At 45.1% G+C, this 19042-nt stretch overlaps 2 protein-coding genes across 7 annotated transcripts in view; one reads left to right on the plus strand and one right to left on the minus strand.

The window, feature by feature from the left end:
* Positions 1–12523, minus strand: part of GON4L (gon-4 like) — a 42432-nt gene extending 29909 nt beyond the window's left edge. The window contains exons 1-9 of one of the 4 annotated variants that reach the window (XM_058159953.1): positions 12395–12523; positions 11400–11529; positions 9787–9936; positions 8028–8245; positions 5593–5667; positions 4658–4708; positions 3130–3180; positions 2274–2360; positions 736–852 (exon numbers count right to left, since the gene is read on the minus strand). In XM_058159953.1, coding sequence (XP_058015936.1) covers positions 736–852; positions 2274–2360; positions 3130–3180; positions 4658–4708; positions 5593–5667; positions 8028–8245; positions 9787–9936; positions 11400–11502 — 852 coding nt within the window. In that variant the 5' untranslated portion in view covers positions 11503–11529; positions 12395–12523. Of the gene's footprint in view, positions 1–735; positions 853–2273; positions 2370–3129; positions 3181–4657; positions 4709–5592; positions 5668–8027; positions 8246–9786; positions 9937–10143; positions 10236–11399; positions 11530–12031; positions 12364–12394 lie in introns of those variants that run through there. The other 3 variants (XM_058159952.1, XM_058159954.1, XM_058159955.1) reach the window with 3 other exon arrangements.
* Positions 12524–14562: 2039 nt separating this feature from the next.
* Positions 14563–19042, plus strand: part of SYT11 (synaptotagmin 11) — a 15066-nt gene continuing 10586 nt past the window's right edge. For 2 of the 3 annotated variants that reach the window (XM_058159957.1, XM_058159958.1), the window contains exon 1: positions 14564–14802. In XM_058159957.1, the coding sequence (XP_058015940.1) occupies positions 14769–14802 (34 nt within the window). In that variant the 5' untranslated portion in view covers positions 14564–14768. Of the gene's footprint in view, positions 14803–19042 lie in introns of all 3 variants that reach the window. The other variant, XM_058159960.1, reaches the window with a different exon arrangement.

Consider the following 19042-nt stretch of genomic DNA (forward strand, 5'->3'; position numbering starts at 1 on the left):
AACAGTGACACTTAATAAGGAGTCACATACTAAAGTCGCCCCCAGCCTCCTGTCCCGGTGAATCACTGATTATTGTGCAGTAGTTAAGTTAGGAAGAGGATCGTTAAGTGAATCAGGTTTCCCAGTTGATTTGGCTTGCCCGAAGGTCGCAAAAAGGGGATCACGTGACCCCCCCCCTGCCCCGGACGCTGCAACCGTCGTAAATGTGAGTCGGTGGCCAAGCATCCGAATGCAGTTCGCGTGACCATTGCCACCGTCGTAAGTCATCTTTTGTAAGTTTGAAGGGTCACTAAATGAACCGTTGTCCTCCGAGGACGACCTGCGTAGTATATAACGTACTCCCCGACTTACAACCATTCATTTAGTGACCGCTGGAACTGAACAACGGCACTAAAAAAAAATGACCTACAACTCGTCTTCTAGGGACCACCGTACAGGTAGACCTTGACTGGCACCCGTTCGCTTAGTGACCGTTCAAAGTTACAACGGCGCTGGAAAAAAATGTGACTTGTGGTCGTGTTTCACACTTACGACGGTGGCAGCATCCCAGGGTCACGTGATAACCCTTGACGACTTTCCCAGCCGGAGCACGTTCAATGGGGAAAAGTCGGATTGGCTTAAGGACTGCCTGATTCACTTAACAACGGCAGTGCTTCGCTGAACAACCAGAGCGAGCATGTGGGGGGGGGAAGCAGGAGACCGAGGAAGCGAAGACCCCTCCCCCTCCCCACTTACCTCCAAGGGGGCCCCTCCTTCCTCGTCCGTCTCCACCATATCCGACTGTCGCGAACGAGAGCGCTTGGCCCCCCGAGGGGACGAGGTGTTGCTTTCCACATCGCTTTCCAATAAACTCTGGGGGGGAAAGAAGCAACCAGGAAAGGAAATCAGATGGAATGTGTGCGATTGTGTGTGTGTGTGTGTGAGAGAGAGAGAGAGAGATCAGTCTCCCCTGGTCAGACTACCGGCAGCCACGGCAGAATCAATAGGAGTGAATAACAGGGTTGGAAGGGACCTCGGAGGTCTTCTAGTCCAACCTTTTTCTCAAGCAAGAAACCCGAGACCATTTCGGACAGGTGGGCTGTCCAATCTTTTCTTAAAAACGTCCAGTGATCGGGAAGGAAGGAAGGAAGGGGGGAGAAAAGAAGGAAGAATAGCAGATTAACAGAATTGGAAGGGACCTTGGAGGCTTTCTAGTCCAACCCCCTGGGAGGGAGGGAGGGAGGGAGGGAGGGAAGGAAGGAAGGAAAGAGGAAGAAAGAAAGAAAAAGAAAGAAAGAGAGAGAGAGAGAGAAAGAAAAAGAAAGAAAGAAAGAAAGAAAAAGAAAGAAAGAGAGAGAGAGAGAGAAAGAAAGAAAGAAAGAAAGAAAGAAAGAAAGAAAGAAAGAAAGAAAGAAAGAAAGAAAGAAAGAGCAGAATAGTTGGGAAAGACCTAAGAGGTCTTCTAGTCCAACCCCCTACTAGATCATTTCAGACAAGTGACTGTCCAATCTTTTCTTGAAAACCCCTCAGTGGTGGGAAGGAAGGAAGGAAGGAAAGAAGGAAGGAAGGAAGGAAGGAAGGAAGGAAGGAAGGCAGGCAGGCAATAACACACAGACTTATATACCGCTTCCCAGTACTTCCCAGCCCTTCTGGCTTGAATTTTTAAAATTTTTAATTGATTTTATGGGTTTTAAACTTATCAGTTTTACAGGGTTGATATTGTATTTTAAATGGGGCCAATTGAATAAGTTTTTAAATTTTTGTTTTTAGCACTGTATTTGTAATTTTTGTATTTTGCTGTGGCTGTAAACCGCCCTGAGTCCTTTGGGAGCAGGGCGGTATACAAATTAAATTATTATTATTATTATTATTATTATTATTATTATTATTATTATTATTATTATTATTATTATTATTATTATTATTATTCTAAGCGGTTTAGAGTCAGTCTATGGCCGCCAACCATCTGGGTCCTCATTTTACTGACCTCAGAAGGACGGAAGGCTGTGTTAAACCTTGAGCTGACGAGATTCGAACTGCCGAATATCCCCTCTCTGGATAAACGCACCTTCAAAACTTTAATCCAACCATTGCGCGGATGTAGCCCAATTTTGAAAACCAGAGCGTGAAACCAACGTGTTTTTTATGGTATTAAATTTGATGGTTTCGCTTGTCTGCTGATGGGCTTCAAAATCCCCTCCGACAGAAATTTAGTTCTACTTCTCGAGATGCTAGACTTCTGCATGCAGGGAGGGTTTTTTTGGTTTTTCCCGCCTCCACTCGCAAAGCGTTACCTCCTCCGCCGTTTCGTCTTCTTCGTCCTCTTCCGGCTGGTACTCCTCGTCGGAAGAATCGTCGTCTTCCAGGGGGATGTCAACAAACTGGGGGGGCTGCAGCGATGGGGAAAGGGGAGGGGGGAGATGGGCAAGAAAAAGGAACGAAGGCAGAAAGAGGTGAGTTTTCAAGAGAGAGAGAGAAAAGAGGTGGGGGAGAAAGGAGCTTCCGCGGATGGGTGAACCCAGGCAAGGCAGAGAGAGGGTGAATTTAATTTAATCTTCCGGTTTTCTGTCCTGCAAAAACTTGAAGAGAGTTTAACGGAAGAGAATCTCTGTGGCTCGGGGCTGACGGGACGGTGGGGTGGGGTCCACAGTGATCGGTGATTTTTCTAGCACGGATGCTGTTACCTAGTTGGGTCGTGAGAGGTCTGCAAGGAAAGCAAGCCAGCTCCAGAGAGCACCGAGGATCCCCACAGTCTTCGTCCTACCCCCTGCTCTCCTCTGCTCTGCAAAATCCCCTTCCTTCTAGAGCTGATGAGGTTACCTAGTTGGGTGGTGAAACGTCTGGAAGAAAACCAGCCCAGAGAGCACCAAGGACCCCACAGCTCTCCTCCCCCTCTCCACACACACACCCCCCCCTCTCTTCTAGCACTGATGATGTTACCTAGTTGGGTCATGAAACGTCTGGAAGAAAACCACCGAGCTCAGAGGGCGGCAAGGACCCCACAGATAGATGAATTTGCTAACCAATCCATACCAGCGCAGCAAACGTGTGTATTTTTCAGAATTTTATGGGCTTCTATTCCCAACGTATAAAAGAACAATAAAAAGGCCTGCCAGAGTATATTATCAAAATCTCAAAAAGAGTACTAACCTTGAGTTCGTTGGCTTTCTTGATGGGAGAAATATTCCAGGTTGGAATTACCTGAGAAGGCAACACATAGGATTGGCACCTCTGCCATTAAATACCAAAAAAAAAAAAATTAATAAAAAAAAATCAGGAAGGGCGTGAATTCTACGCAGGATTCCCCCTTCCGTTCATTCATTCATACATGCTTGCATTCGTTTATAATTAAAATTTTCTGAAAATGGCCCCACGTTTATCCAAGCTGTTTCAGAAAACAGAGAGGATCTGTTGCCTTATCTAATAAATACTAATAAATAAAAGAAAAACAAGGCACCTCGGGGCAGGCACCAGGCTAGAAATGGAGAGACGGTGAGTTCGAGTCCCACTTTAGGCATGAAAGCCAACTGGATGACTTTGGGCCAATCAGCAGGAGATGGGGAGTTCTAGTCCCACCTTAGGCATGAAAGCCAACTGGATGACTTTGCGCCAATCACCAGGAGACGGGGAGTTCTAGTCCCGCCTTAGGGATGAAAGCCAATTGGATGACTTTGGGCCAATCACCAGGAGACGGTGAGTTCTAGTCCCGCCTTAGGGATGAAAGCAATTGGATGACTTTGGGCCAATCACCAGGAGATGGGGAGTTCTAGTCCCACCTTAGGGATGAAAGCCAATTGGATGACTTTGGGCCAATCACCAGGAGATGGTGAGTTCTAGTCCCGCCTTAGGGATGAAAGCAATTGGATGACTTTGGGCCAATCACCAGGAGACGGTGAGTTCTAGTCCTGCCTTAGGGATGAAAGCAATTGGATGACTTTGGGCCAATCACCAGGAGACGGGGAGTTCTAGTCCCGCCTTAGGGATGAAAGCCAATTGGATGACTTTGGGCCAATCACCAGGAGACGGTGAGTTCTAGTCCCGCCTTAGGGATGAAAGCAATTGGATGACTTTGGGCCAATCACCAGGAGATGGGGAGTTCTAGTCCCACCTTAGGGATGAAAGCCAATTGGATGACTTTGGGCCAATCACCAGGAGATGGTGAGTTCTAGTCCCGCCTTAGGGATGAAAGCAATTGGATGACTTTGGGCCAATCACCAGGAGACGGTGAGTTCTAGTCCTGCCTTAGGGATGAAAGCAATTGGATGACTTTGGGCCAATCACCAGGAGATGGGGAGTTCTAGTCCCACCTTAGGCATGAAAGCCAATTGGATGACTTTGGGCCAATCACCAGGAGACGGTGAGTTCTAGCCCTGCCTTAGGCATGAAAGCCAGCTCGGTGACTGTGGCCCAATCACCAGGTGACAGTGAGTTCTAGTTCCACCTTAGGCATGAAAGCCAGCTGGGTGACTTTGGGCCAGTCCCTCTCTCTCTCTCAGCCCAACATACCTCACAGGGTTGTTGTCGTGGGGAAAATAGGAGGAGGACGGGATATTGTGTTCACCACCTTGAATTATTTATAAAAATAATAAAAACGGGATAGAAATCAATATTTTTAAACCCCGCCATTTAGGTATAGGAACGAACGAATGAGCTAAACTGCTATTTATGTTTTACTTACCACACCTTTCTCTACCACTTCTTTCAGCTTGGACCGTGTCATTTTGGGCTCCTGAATTGGGGGAAGGGGGAAAAGAGAGAGAAGTAAAGAGAGACAGAGAAAGAGGGAAAGAGAGTGAGAGCAAGAGAAGGAAAAAGAGAAAGAGGGTAAGAGAAAAAAGGAGGGAGAGAGGGAAAGAGAGAAAGAATGAGAGAGAAAGAGAGAAATAAACAGAGAGAAAAAAAAGAGAAAAGGGATGAAAGAGAGAGGGAAAAAGAGACAAAGAGAGGAGAGAGAAATGGGGAGAGGGGGAAAAATGAAAGAGAGAGTGAAAGAGAGAGAAAAAAAGGGAGAGAGGGAGAGGTGGAGAAAGAGAGAGACAGAGAAATAAAAAAAGAGGGAGCGAGGGAAAGAGAAAAAGAGAAAGAATGAGAGAAAAAAGTGAAAGGGGAAGAGAGGGAAAGAGAGAAAGACAAGAGAGAGAAAATGAAAGAGAGAGAGAAAGACAAAAAGTAATAGTGGAAGAAGAGAGAGAATAGAGAGAAAAAAGAGAAAGAAAGAGGAAAAAGGGAGAGAGAGAGATGGAAAGGGAGAGAGAGAAATAAAGAGGGAGAGAGGGAAAAAGAGAAAGAATGAGAGAAAACAGAGAAAGAAAAAAAGAAAGGGGAAGAAAGAGAGAGGGAAAGAGAAAAAGAAACAAAGAGGAGAGAGCGAGAAAATGAAAGAGAGGGAAAGCGACAAAGAGAAACAGAGGAAGAGAGAGAATAGAGAGAAGAAAGAGAAAAAAAGAGAAAAAGAGAGAGAGAGATGGAGAAAACAGTGGTTTATTTTTATCTAGTTTTTTTATCTATTTTTATCTACCCCACCCCACACACCCCCGTTGAGATACAGGCCCCATCTGAGAACTGCTTCCTCCCGTTTTCCTCTTCTTCTCTTCCGAGGACCCCCAAACTCACAAAAACCGGGGCGTCTTCTGTCTCGCTAATCGCGGCCTTCATCATGGCCACCACGTGCTCGTTGGTGATGACTTCCTGCGGTGGGGGAAAAAAAAAAAGATAATTTCCAAGTCAGGAAAAGCTGCTCCTGGCCTTTGAAACTGCACCTGGAATCACAGTGGCTGCAGCCAAGCAAGAGTGGTGGATGTGCCCCCAAGATAAGAAAAACCAAATTGGCAAAAAATTAAAAATTGGTTAGAGGGAATTACCCGATTAAAAATGGAATGTAAACCGGAACGTTTATTTATTAGGAATAATTAACCCCAAAATAGATAAAACCTTTGCAATACCTAATACTTCATGTATTAATGTCCCTCGCATCCTGGACATAAACTGTTTCAACTCCTACCCTCAAAACGACGCTATAGAGCACTGCACACCAGAACAACTAGACACAAGAACAGTTTTTTCCGAAGGCCATCACTGCTAAACAAATAATTCCCTCAACACTGTCAGACTATTTACTGAATCTGCACTACTATTAATCTTCTCATAGTTCCCATCACCAATCTCTTTCCACTTATGACTGTATGACTATAACTTGTTGCTGGCAATCCTTATGATTTATATTGATATATTGACCATCAATTGTGTTGTAAATGTTGTACCTTGATGAACGTATCTTGTCTTTTTATGTACACTGAGAGCATATGCACCAAGACAAATTCCTTGTGTGTCCAATCACACTTGGCCAATAAAAATTCTATTCTATTCTATTAACGGCAAGCAAGGATCGCTGTCGCGTATGGGTTGAAACGAAAGAATGGACCAGGAGAGGAAATAAGAATTCGAAAAATCTTAACAGTGCGCAGAAATGGACAAGATGACGCTGGAAATTAAGGAAAGGGAAGAGTCGGAATACTATAAAGTGTGGAACAAATTATACGATTGGTTCGAAAAAAGAAATCAAAATAAATAAATTGGAATGTTAATCTAATTAATTGAAAACTAGGAAGTGTAAATTACTGGATAGTGTTAACTGGGTAAGGACTGTTTGGTAAATAGATACCGATGTAAATATAAGCATGTAGAGGATCGATTGAATAAGAACAGAGAATATATATATCTATTTGCAGATATTTGCAGATCCCTCGCATCCTGGACATAAACTGTTTCAACTCCTACCTTCAAAACGACGCTATAGAGCACTGCATACCAAAACAACTGGACACAAGAACAGTTTTTTCCCGAAGGCCATCACTCTGCTAAACAAATAATTCCCTCAACACTGTCAGACTATTTACTGAATCTGCACTACTATTAATTGTTTCATAGTTCCCATCACCAATCTCTTTCCACTTATGACTGTATGACTATAACTTGTTGCTGGCAATCCTTATGATTTATATTGATATATTGACCATCAGTTGTGTTTCTTGATGAACGTATCTTTTCTTTTATGTACACTGAGAGCATACGCACCAAGACAAATTCCTTGTGTGTCCAATCACACTTGGCCAATAAAATTCTATTCTATTCTATGTCGATACGGCAAGCTGTAAAATAATATATGAAGTAATGTTATGTCTGTTACGTGTTTTGAATGTGTTTTGGTTTTTTGTTGTACTTTTATTTTGTTTTTAAAAGTTAAAAGTCTAATAAAAATTATTTAAAAATAAAAAAGGATGGGGGGGGGGAATCAACCACAGGTAGTCCTCGACTTATGGCCATAACTCAGCCCCAAATCTCCGTTGCGAAGCGACAGAAAGGGGAAGTTTGGCGACCGTCTGCGCCGCGGTTTTAAGGGCATCGCCGTAAGCCGTTAAGGTCGTTAATATAGCTAATATCGGCTTTTGCTTGAACGGAAGCTTGGCTGAGGAGGTTACATAGGGTGATCGCATGGCCGTCGTAAGTACATGCCAGTGGCCGAGCGTCCAAATTTTGACCAGGGGGATGCTTCAACGGTCATGAGAAAATGGTCCTCGACTTAGGACCGCAATTAAGCTCAGTATTTCGGTGGTTGCTAAGTGAGACCTCTGTCCAGGGTGTTTTTTGCACCGTGTTACGAACTTTCTCGTCATGGTCGCTAAGCGAATCTGGCTTTTCCCCATTGATTTTGCTCGTCAGGTCGCAAAAAAGGGATCACATCACACACACACACGCACGGGAAACTGCGACCGTCACAAATGGGGGTCAGTTGCCAAGCGTCCAAATTTTGATCCTGTGACAACTGCGGCAACAGTCGTGAACGGTTGTAAGTCGCTTTTTTCCAATGACGTCACCTTCGAAAGGTCACTAAACGAACGGCTGTTTAAGTTGAGGGCTACCTGTGCGAAGTCATTTTTTTTCTTCAGGGCCGTTCTAACTTCGAACGGTCGCTAAACAAATCGTCGTAAGTCGAGGAAGACCTGCCCACAGACCCAACGCCGTCCCCATCGACTGTGTCCAACACTTACGTGAAGGATATTCCGCACGTTGACGGCCGTCAAATTGTGCTGCTTCGCCCCGTCTTCCAATGTCCGGTCCAAAGTTTCGTCCAACTTGAGGTCACAAGCTAAAGTCCTTCCTCCTTTTCCTCCTTCTCTTCCTCCTCCTTCGTCTTCCTCGGCTGACTTCCCTTCCCATTGCCTTTTAACTCCCTTCCGCCTGGGTTTTTTCCCTCCTTCTCGTTCGTCTGCAAACAAAGGGGGGGGGGGAGGGGAAATAAATTGCAAACTCATTCTCAGGGTTCCAAGTTATACATCCAACGAAAGAATACTCCAAGGCTTGAAGTTTCCTCAAAGCTTATTAAAGGTAAAGGTTCCCATCGCACTATGTGCTAGTCGTTCCCGACTCTAGGGGGCGATGCTCATCTCCGTTTCAAAGCCGAAGAGCCGGCGCTGTCCGAAGACGTCTCCGTGGTCATGTGGCCGGCATGATTCAACGCCAATGGCGCACGGAACCCTGTTCCCTTCCCACCAAAGGTGGTCCCTATTTTTCCACTTGCATTTTGTTTTTTAACGTGCTTTCGAACTGCTAGGTTGGCAGCAGTCGGGACAAGGAATGGGAGCTCACCCCGTTACGTGGTGCTAGGGATTCGAACCGCTGAACTGACAAGTTCGATGGACAAGCTCAGCGTCTAAACCACTGAGCCACCGAGTCCCTCTTTTTAATATATTTTTTACTAAATTTTCATTATTTAATCCATTTTGTTAGAGATGTCATATTGGCACATCTGGGAAAACCCAAATCTGAAAGCTTCCAGGTTTTCCCCACCCAAAAGAAAGTCGAAATCCCTGCCCAGCACCCAACAAGTCCATCACATGGTCCAATCCAAGCACCATCCCAACTGGAGATGCCTCCTAGTCACACCACTCCAGGTGCAGGGCAAGATGTCCTTGACTCTCTGAGAAAGGAATGTTATTATGACTATATATCACCCAGACTCCATACAATCCCTCCTTCCACTTTCCCAAAGTAGTAAATGTGGCAGGCTTGAAGATCCAATGCAAAAGATGGCTTCAAGCCTGACGCTCATTTAGCAAAATAAATTTTTGGCTCAATTGTGGTCATAACTCGAGAAGTCTATGTAAATCAACCCCAATTACAAAAAGATTGGAGTAAATAAAACATGGTTAGGAGAAATGATACAACAGCATATAGCTTTAAAACCTGAACTGTTCCTATTGGGTATCCTACCAGAGAAATTTAGTAAAGAAGATATATATTTGCTTATTCACATAATAACTGCAGTGAGGATAGTATCTGTGCAAAGATGGAAAGCAGAGTAAATCCCTACAGAGGGTGAAGTAACTAAGAAAATATTGGATTGTGCAGAAATGAATAGACTGACTTTGACAATCAAAGAGAGAGAGAGAGAGAGAGAGAGAGGAATCCAAATATTTTAAGATACGGGGACAATTTTACCATTGGTTAGAGAAGAAATATATACAGGGCAATGTTGTAATGAAAGATGGGAAGAAGAAAGAGGAGAGAAAGAGAAGACTGATAAATGTGTTAATATAGCAAAGAAAGAAATGCGGGAGGAATGTTACAATAAATGAAATGATGACATTATGAAATGATTAACATCGGAGAACGAGAAGACACAAAAGATGCCCTCAGATGAAGCACTGAACGACTGATTATGTATTGTATGTTTGTTGGTTTATAAAAAAATTTTTTTCCAAAACCCCCAAAAATATTGGGGGTATTTGGCCCCCGTTCATTACTTACCCACTGAAATAAACAGTCTCGTTTCTTCAGCTTCTTCCTTCACTTCTTGAAGGGTCTCGACCCTCTGCGTGTCCCCCACAGATTTCATAGTTGGGGCGACTTCTTTTTCCTCTTCCTGTTCGATCTCTGACTTGGGCAAAAGGGGGCCATCTTGGAAAAAAAAGACCAAGAAAAAAAAAAGCGGTGAAAATATAATTCACGACGAGGAGTTTCACAGGTCAAGCTCTGCAGCATAAACTAAGGAGGAACTGACTCGTGTTTCGCAGGGGAAAATGTTTAAGTGGCTCCCAGTGCAAAGGTGGTCATTCTTATTCCTTCTTAGCCTGGAGTTTGTAGATTTGTTTTTATAATATTTACCTCCTTAATAACTGTATAGAACTGCCGATAATGGTTCTACAGAGGAATTACTGAGTCTGTCATCTGCATCTCTAGAACTGTCTGGTTCGGTTCTGCAACCCAACAAGACCAACACGGACTTCAGAGGATAATTAGAACTGCAGAAAAAACAATGGCTACCAACCTGCCTTCCCTTGAGGACCTGTATACTGCACGAGTCAAAAAGGGCTGTGAAAATATTTATAGACCCCTCGCATCCTGGACATAAACTGTTTCAACTCCTACCCTCAAAACGACGCTATAGAGCACTGCACACCAGAACAACTAGACACAAGAACAGTTTTTTCCTGAACGCCATCACTCTGCTAAACAAATAATTCCCTCAACACTGTCAGACTATTTACTAAATTGCACTACTATTAATCTTCTCATCGTTCCCGTCACCCATCTCCTTCCACTTATGACTGTATGACTGTAACATTGTTGCTTGTATCCTTACGATTTATATTGTTTCCTGATTGCTTATTTGTACTCTATGACTACCATTAAGTGTTGTGCCTTATGATTCTTGACAAATATATCTTTTCTTTTTATGTACACTGAGAGCATATGCACCAAAAACAAATTCCTTGTGCATCCAATCACACTTGGCCAATATTCTATTCTAGTCTTACAATAATTTTATAATACCTATTTACTTACCCAAGTAAGAGCTAACCCCACCTCCCTATCCCGTGCATCTGGCTGCCCACTTCTCCATCTTGGGTCTATAATTTTATTCTCTTTATATTGTGATTTTATTGGGTATGTTTATATTGGATAATTTTAATGTTTTTATGTCGAAGGCTACCCGGAGTCGTTTTGAAACGAGACGGGCGGCAAAGAAATTTCGGATAAATAAATATGTAGATAAATAATGATTAAATAAATCTTTTAATGTGGATTTTTACAGCTGTTGTTTTATTCAAGTTATTGCCTGCTGCCCAACGTCGCATTTTTTGCGACACGAATTTGATTGATAAATAAATTCTATTTTCTCTTCATTAAAAATAAAAAGCGAGGAAATGAAGGGTTAACATTCTGTTCATCATCATGTACGTATTTTGGAATGAGGGCATTCCCTCATTCCATCGGAGGAAAAGGCTGATCTTATGGACGCAACAGAATCAGGGATGATGGAAAATGGGCCATCCAGAAATATCAACTGATCAATTCCTCCCCGTCAGTCAAAGGAGGGTTGGTGATCTGTTAGTGATCGCCAAGCTGGATGATCCCACCTGAAGGAGACGCCTCCATCGGAACAGGCTCGGCTTCGGAAAAGGAATCCATTCGGATAGTTTTCCTTTTCTTGCAGGGCAGCATGGTGGGAGAGAGGGACATGGCAGCTAAAGGCTTCCCGACGTAGCCCTAGAAAAACCACACACAAAAAAAGAGAGAATTTGAACAACAGCAAGAAGTCATAAATTTCGGTGTGACTCACCTCCCACCTGCCTCGGTTACCGACAGAAATCCTGGTCCCCAATTGCGGTTATTCGTTAAGTGAGTTTTTCCCCCCATTTTGCCTCCGTTGTTAAGTGAATCACGGTATGTGGTTGTCGGCTAACTGAACCTGGCTTCCCCGTTGACTTTGATTGACAGAAGGTCGCCAAAGGGGGGGGGAATCATGCGACACCCCAGGGGACACTGCGACCGTCGTAAATACGAGTCGGCTGCCAAGCGTCCGAATTTGGATCACTTAACCACGGGGGATGCCACAACGGTCGTTAAGTGTGAAAAGCAGTCACAAATTGTCATTTTTTTTCCAGCCCCGTCGTAACTTTGGTCACTAAATGAGGGGTTGTAAGTCGAGGACAACCTGCATCACTTTATTTATTAATGCAACATATATATTTATATATCGATATATTACCCTAAAACTCCTAAAAAAAAAATGAAGAGAACGGCGGATGGGCTTTTGGCCACCACCAGGCTTGCATGGCTGGGGATTATGGGTCCCGCCACTTCAACAGGAAGCTGGTTGAGGGGAGATTTCCACTCATGGGGAAGGGAGGCACCACTTGAGGATGATGGGCGTTGTAGTCCGGCTGGCCAAAGCCGAAAAAGACCCCATAAACCCCCGCCACAGCTGAGGCTGGGGATGATGGGACTTGTGGTTATCGCTGTTGGGTGACCCCGGAATGGGGGAGAGGCGAGTTCCGGGCGTGAGGAGCCCCGCCTGGTCCTTCCACATCGTGCCCCAACCCCACCGGGCGCTCCCTCCCTTCAAACTAACCGAGCATCTTCCCCGGGGATCCCCCCACGGTTCATTCCGCGGCTCCTTCCAGCCATTTTTTCCCCCCAATCCGGAGCGCCCCCATAGTTTGCTCCGGCCGGAAGCGGAAGTGACGTCTAAAAACGGCGGAGGAGAAGGGGCGCCCTCGCGCATGCGCCGCCGAGCCCGCCATTTTTCGTGCGGGCCGCGCGGGGGGGGGGGAGGAAACTGAGGGAGCGGTGGGCGGAATATTTCCCGCCGAGGGTTGAGTTGAGGGTCGGGAGAAGCGGGGAAGAGTGAACGACGGGCGGCGTCTCGCGAAATGCCCTTCAGGACTTAAAAGGGCGAATTTTTTTTTTTTTTAAAAAAGGGGTTTATTCCTGGAGGAAGCGAAGGCCGCCATATTGGTTGCTGGCACGGCCGTTTCTTTTGCGGGTTGTTTTTCCCGACCTTGGAAGCCCACGTGACTCGAGGGCGGGGCCAGGCCCCTGACGTCACTTGCTCCCTTTGCAATATTATTGGGATTAATTCATTTATTGGGGATTTGGTTTTACATTTTAAACGCCAACGCAATTGTTTTAGGATGTAAAGTTTTTTTTTTCTTTCCCCTACAGCGACCCAGGACCTGAATTTGCCATCCATTTATTATTTTTCTGTAATTGCTCCAGGACTTATATTATTATTATTATTTTGCTGCATTTTTCCCTGATTCATTATCCCATTTGTTGCATGGCCCCGAATTTAAAAAAAAATACCGGACCTCAAGATTTATAAAAAAAAAAAATCTTCCTCGAGCTCTTGACTCAGCCTAACGTTGAACCTCATTTAGGGTCGGTAATAATAAATGCAGGATTTTCAGCTCGGGAAGGATTATCCTTATTTATTTAAAAGCATCTGCAAATCCTCCGCGCTTCCATCCTTCGTACCTAAAACAACGGCTCAAAGTCAGAAAATGCCCTTAAAATCCAAACAAAGCTAGATGAGGAAAAAAAATACTTTATAAAATATATTAAGTTATTTACTAAAAGCAACCCCCGAAGAGCTATTAGAATAAATAGTAATTGATTAGTCTTGCGGCCTTATCAATAAGATAAAATACATAATCTGGGTCGAGGATAAAATAAACGGAAGGCAATAGAGCAATAAAATGCATATTTAATAATACAAGGAGGCAGCAAGCAGATAAGGGACTCCCTTGCAAAGCAACCCCAATTTCTTCGAGTTATTGGGTTCTTAAGCTCTTAAATTCTTAATTAAACACTTAGCAGGACTGCTTACAATATATTTATATATATATATATATACATTAGAGCCCAGGAGGAAAGAAGACAATCTTATTCGATTCCCAGTGGGCCGTTCTTTCCCAATAGAGATAAATATCTATTTTTTACCATATTGCAATTTCCAATAGACTCTATTCGAAAATTGCACTCGAGTTTGCAGATTAAAGAAGGTCAATTCGCGTTAATTCCATCAGGGCAACGGCACTAAAAAGCCCATAATTCAAGTATCATAAAATCCATCCTCGGTAACTAAGCGAAGCTGGGAGGAGGAGTGGGGGGGGGGTGAGAGATTAAAAGTGTTTCTTTACCCGAATGGCTTTTAGAAAGGTGCATTCGGTTTGCACGTTAAGAGAAAGAAAAACCCGGGCTAATTCGCCAATGCAACGGTACTGCAAAACCCATAGTTCCAATATTACAAAGTCCATCCTCAGTAACCCAGCCGAGTTGAGAGGGGAGGGAAAGAAATTAAAAACTTCTTTAAATGGCCACCCCCTTTAAATGGCTATTAGAAAGTTGCATTTGGTTTGCATTAAAAGAAGGGAAACCCCGGTTAGTTCGCCAATGCAACGGTACTGCAAAACCCATAGTTCAAGTACGACAAAGCCCATCCTCAGTCACCCAGCCGAGTTGAGAAATTAAAAAAAACTTTTTTAAAAAAATGGCTATTGGAAAGATGCATTGGGTATGCAAGGGGTCGCAAAACAAAACAAAACCTCCGCAGAGACCCATAATCCACCGCCCAGCCAAGCTTGCCCAGTCACTCTCCGGGCGTCTCCAACGCGCGCAGCGAAAGCGAACCTGGTTTTAAAAAAAACAAAAAACACAAAAAAAGCCCCCACCAACGTTCGAAAGGGGGCGGTGTTTCGCCCGGGCTTCGTTCCAAAGGGGGCGGCGCTTGTCCGGGCTTCGTTCGAAAGGGGCGGAGCCGAGGGCTGCTGGGAAGGAGGACCAGTTCGCCCGCTCCTCTCCTCCTGCATCGTTCGAGGGAAAGCCGGCGAGAGCATCTTTCCAGCGTCACCGCAGCCGCCTCGGGGGTGGGGGACGGGGGGGCCTCCGGAGCGCCTCGGCCCGCCGCTTCTGCTGCTGTTGCTGCTCCTTCTCCGCCGGTTGCCATGGCCGAGATCGCCAGCGTCCGCCCCAGCTTCGGTGAGTTGCGCCGGGGAGAAAGGCCGCTGCGCCATGCCGGTTCCGCGGAGGGCCTTATGCCCCATAGGCCGGCATCCTTCTCCTCCTCCTCCTCCTCCTTGGCTGCAACCCCGGCCCTGCCCTGCTCAAGGCCGGGGATCCCTCTCTCTAGTCTTGCCTTGCCTCCTTCAACGATCGTGGCTCGGCAGATTCCCCTCCCGCCCCCCAATAATCACCCTGGAGGCGTTGCGGCGTTGCACAACTGCTCCCCCCCCTTTTCCCGATCTGGTTGGGCCCTCGCGGGGGCGGGGGGAGGGGGAAGGGTATCCACTAGCCCGAAAGCCAAAGGGATCTTTCCTCTTGACCGGGAGCATCTTTGCAAAAGGTGCCGATGATCCCTGCGGGAGCAATAGAGAGATTCTGAGAAAAACAGAGAGAGAGAGAGAGAATGCTACACAAACATACACAACCGGCAGCCCTACACAAAACATCACCCGCACCCTGAGGCCTGCTGGCCTAGAAAGACTGCCCCCCCACCCCACCTCCTTCCACTCCTTCGCTCCATCCTTCCTTCTCTAGCATTTTTTGCCCCCCTCTTAGACTTGGTACAATCTTAACCGTGATGCCAATGAGATTTGCAGAAAAGCCAAACCATAAGGGCCTTTGAGAAAAAATGCCCCTTCAGGGCGGAGGGGGGAGCTTGCCAATTGCCACCCACCCTCTCCATTTGCAACCCAGTTCCTCTTCCATCCCGATCCTACGCAGGGTAGGAAGTTGGGACGCCCTACCTGCGCAAAAGGTACACATCTCTCTTATTTCTCGCAGCCTCCTAGATGGTTGGTGCCTTTCCTTCAATTGCTCTGCTTCACCCACCCACCCACCCAACCCCGCCCCACCCTCCCACCTACACGGGCGTGCCCAGCTTCTGGCCTGGCCCAGGAGAAGACCCCATCCTAGACTTTTTTCCGGAAGGGGTGCAAAGCAAGAGATCCTCATCGGAAGGGATCCCCCCCCCCCGCAACACACACACACTCCCCCTAGGGTGGGGAAGGAGGGGGCAGGTGTTGAGCGAGGGGGGGGGCTAGGAAAAAACAAGGATGACGTGATGTCTATTTCTAGGACCAGCCCCTTGGAAGGCAGAGAAAGGCTAAAAAACAATAACAACAGGAAAAGCCTTTGTTTGTGTCTTTTTCTGTGCATGTGTGTTTATATGTCCCTCTTCCCTGGGCAGTCATTGTTGAGCAATCTGGGTCCGGAGGGTGAAGGGAGGTGAATCCCAACTACTGCAATCCCAGCGTTTCTGCCTCCCCCCATAATGAGTGGGAAATCTGGTGGCTTTGCAGTCCTGACAGGGAGGGGAGGGGGGGCTCCTCACCCTTAATTGCCCTCCAGGGGCATTCCGCACAAGCACCAGCCATTTCCGAAGCCAGCCTGAGGGGCGCCTGGCACGCTTCCCCTGGTGTAATTAACCCTAGTGTAATTTCCAACCCAACCCACCCCCTGTAATTCAGGAGGGCCTATAGCCCGCTCCTCACCATGATGATTGATAGATAGATAGATAGATAGATAGATAGATAGATAGATAGATAGATAGATAGATAGATAGATAGACAGATAGAATTTTTTATTGGCCAAGTGTGATTGGACACACAAGGAATTTGTTTTGGTACATATGCTCTCAGTGTACATAAAAGAAAAGAAAAGAAAAAAAATACCTTCATCAAAGGTACAACATTTACAACACAAATGATGGTCATAGGTTAAAATTTAACCCTTAAATGATAGCAACAAAAAGTTACAGTCATACAGTCATAAGTGGAAAGAGATGGGTGATGGGAACGATGAGAAGATTAATAGTAGTGCATACTTAGTAAATAGTTTGACAGTGTTGAGGGAATTATTTGTTTAGCAGAGTGATGACCTTCGGGGGAAAAACTGTTCTTGTGTCTAGTTATTCTGGTGTGCGATGATGATGATGATTAATAGTAATAGCGTATTTATTTACTATAGAATAACAGACATGGAAGGGGCCTTGAGAGGCCTTCTAGTCCATCCCCCTCTTGTTTGAGCTCCTCTTGTGCCAATACAGACAAATGGTTGTCCCCATCTCTTCTTAAAAAAACCTCCAGTGATGGAGCACCAACTATTTCTGGTGGCAAGTCGTTCCACCATCTGTGGAACTCATCCGGGTCACGGTTGTCTCAAAGGTGCTTTTTTTAAGAGGCAACTGGACTTTCTGGTGTTTTTTTTTTTTACTTTCTTTGAAGATGTTTCGCTTCTCATCCAAGAAGCTTCTTCAGCTCTGTCGTTGTCCGATTTTATTATTATTATTATTATTATTCACACTTTATTATTCATTGTCCTCACTATCTGGAAATTTCTCCTTAGTTCTAAGCTGCTTCTCTCGATGAGTTTCCACCCGTTGTTTCTTGTCCTGCCTTCAGGTGCTTTGGAGAATAGCTTGACTCCCTCTTCTTTGGGGCGGCCTTGAGATATTGGAACACTGCTAGCCTGTCTCCCCTGGTCCTTCTTTTCATAAAACTAGACTTACCCAGTTCCTGCAATGGTTCTTCATATATTTTATCCTCCACTCCCCTAATCCTCTTCGTGGCTCTTCCCTGCACTCTTTCCAGAGTCTTTAACATCTTTCTTACATTGTGGTTAACCAATTGGAAGGGACCTTGGAGGTCATCTAGTCCAAACTCCTGCCCAAGTCAGAAACCCAATACTATTTCAGACAAATCATTGTCCAATCTCTTCTTAACAACCTCCAATAATGGAGCACCCAGAACTAACGGTGGCAAGTCGTTCCACTGGTTAATAGTTCTCACTGTCAGGAAATTTCTCCTTAGTTCTAGGTTGCTTCTCTCCTTGATTAGGTGGTTGGTCTGTTGTCAGTAACTGAGTTTAAACATGCTTGGGATAAACGCATTTATTACAAAATCTCTTAACTTCCCTTCTCTCTAATGGGGGGGGCGGGGCGGGAAACAGCGCTTTGGGTAGTGTACCATGCAATCAATATAATAAAACATTGTAACCGAATAATTTAAGACTGAAAATTTAAAACACTAAGAACATTATAAAATTGCAAAACAGGGAGAGTTCCAACTAAAATTTAAACAAAAAAACAATACATATTTAGAAATGAACAAACAAACAACAAAAATCTGGAATGTCAGATCCAATGAGGCTACTAGGTCTCTTTCTGCCATCCATTTTCTATGTTTCTAGTAGAGGCAGCGGCTTGGATAAAGTTGATTTTTTTTTCTCGTCAGAATTTCCAGATGTGTGTGTCTGTTTCTGGGTCAAAATATCTCAATTTTTGGGTGAGATTTTCCTATCCCCTCCATGGAGGTTATTTGAGCGAAAATCCCTGCAATTGTTTCTCACCCGTCTCACACACAAAAATCGTTTCTCAGCCGTTTTGTCACACACAAAAAATGCACCCGCATAAAGACACAAAAGAGATGGGAGCCATTGTCAGCAAAAATCACTGGGGGAATTATAACTCGCATATCTGCAGCTGGCTTAGGGGCTGGACACATCTGTACTATTGTTTTCCAGAACAGAAACTTAATTCTGTTGTTTTTTTTTTAAAAAAAATCTTATTTGTTGATGAAGAATGCAAAGAAATAGGAAAGCAAAAACCAACTCCAGAAAATAGTATTTTAGTGTTTCTCGATGCAACGGTTGAGCTTTCCTTGTTCAGGTGGTCCTCGGCTTAACGACCGTAGTTGGAACCGCAGTCCGTTTGTTGAGCGAGGCGTTTGGTAAAACGGAATCGGCTGATTTTACAGTCTTTTTGACTCAGCTGTTTAAGCGAATCGTTGCGGTTCTTAAGTCGGGAAGGCATTTGTAAAGTGAATCGGGCTTCCCAGTTGCTCGTTTAGAACAGGGGTCTCCAACCTTGGTCCCTTTAAGACTTGTGGACTTCAACTCCCAGAGTCCCTCAGCCCACAAGTCTTAAAGGGACCAAGGTTGGAGACTCCTGGTTTAGAAGATCACAAAAATAAAAATAAAATAAAATAAATAACCAACACACACACACACCCCGGGGTATTGCAACAGTCATAAATATGAGTCGGTTGCCCAGCGTCCAAAATTTTGATCCCGCGACCACGGGGATGGTGCGTAGCTGGTCGCGTGAAAAATGTTTCCCCCCCCCCCCAGCGAACGGTCGTTAAATGAACTTGTAAGTTTAGTAACAATATTGAGTTGCAACAGAGGGAAGGGGAGGGGGATTTTGGTCCACATCTGGCAG

The sequence above is a fragment of the Ahaetulla prasina genome, chromosome 17 (assembly GCF_028640845.1).
Source record: "Ahaetulla prasina isolate Xishuangbanna chromosome 17, ASM2864084v1, whole genome shotgun sequence".
NCBI classification, from domain to species: domain Eukaryota; kingdom Metazoa; phylum Chordata; class Lepidosauria; order Squamata; family Colubridae; genus Ahaetulla; species Ahaetulla prasina.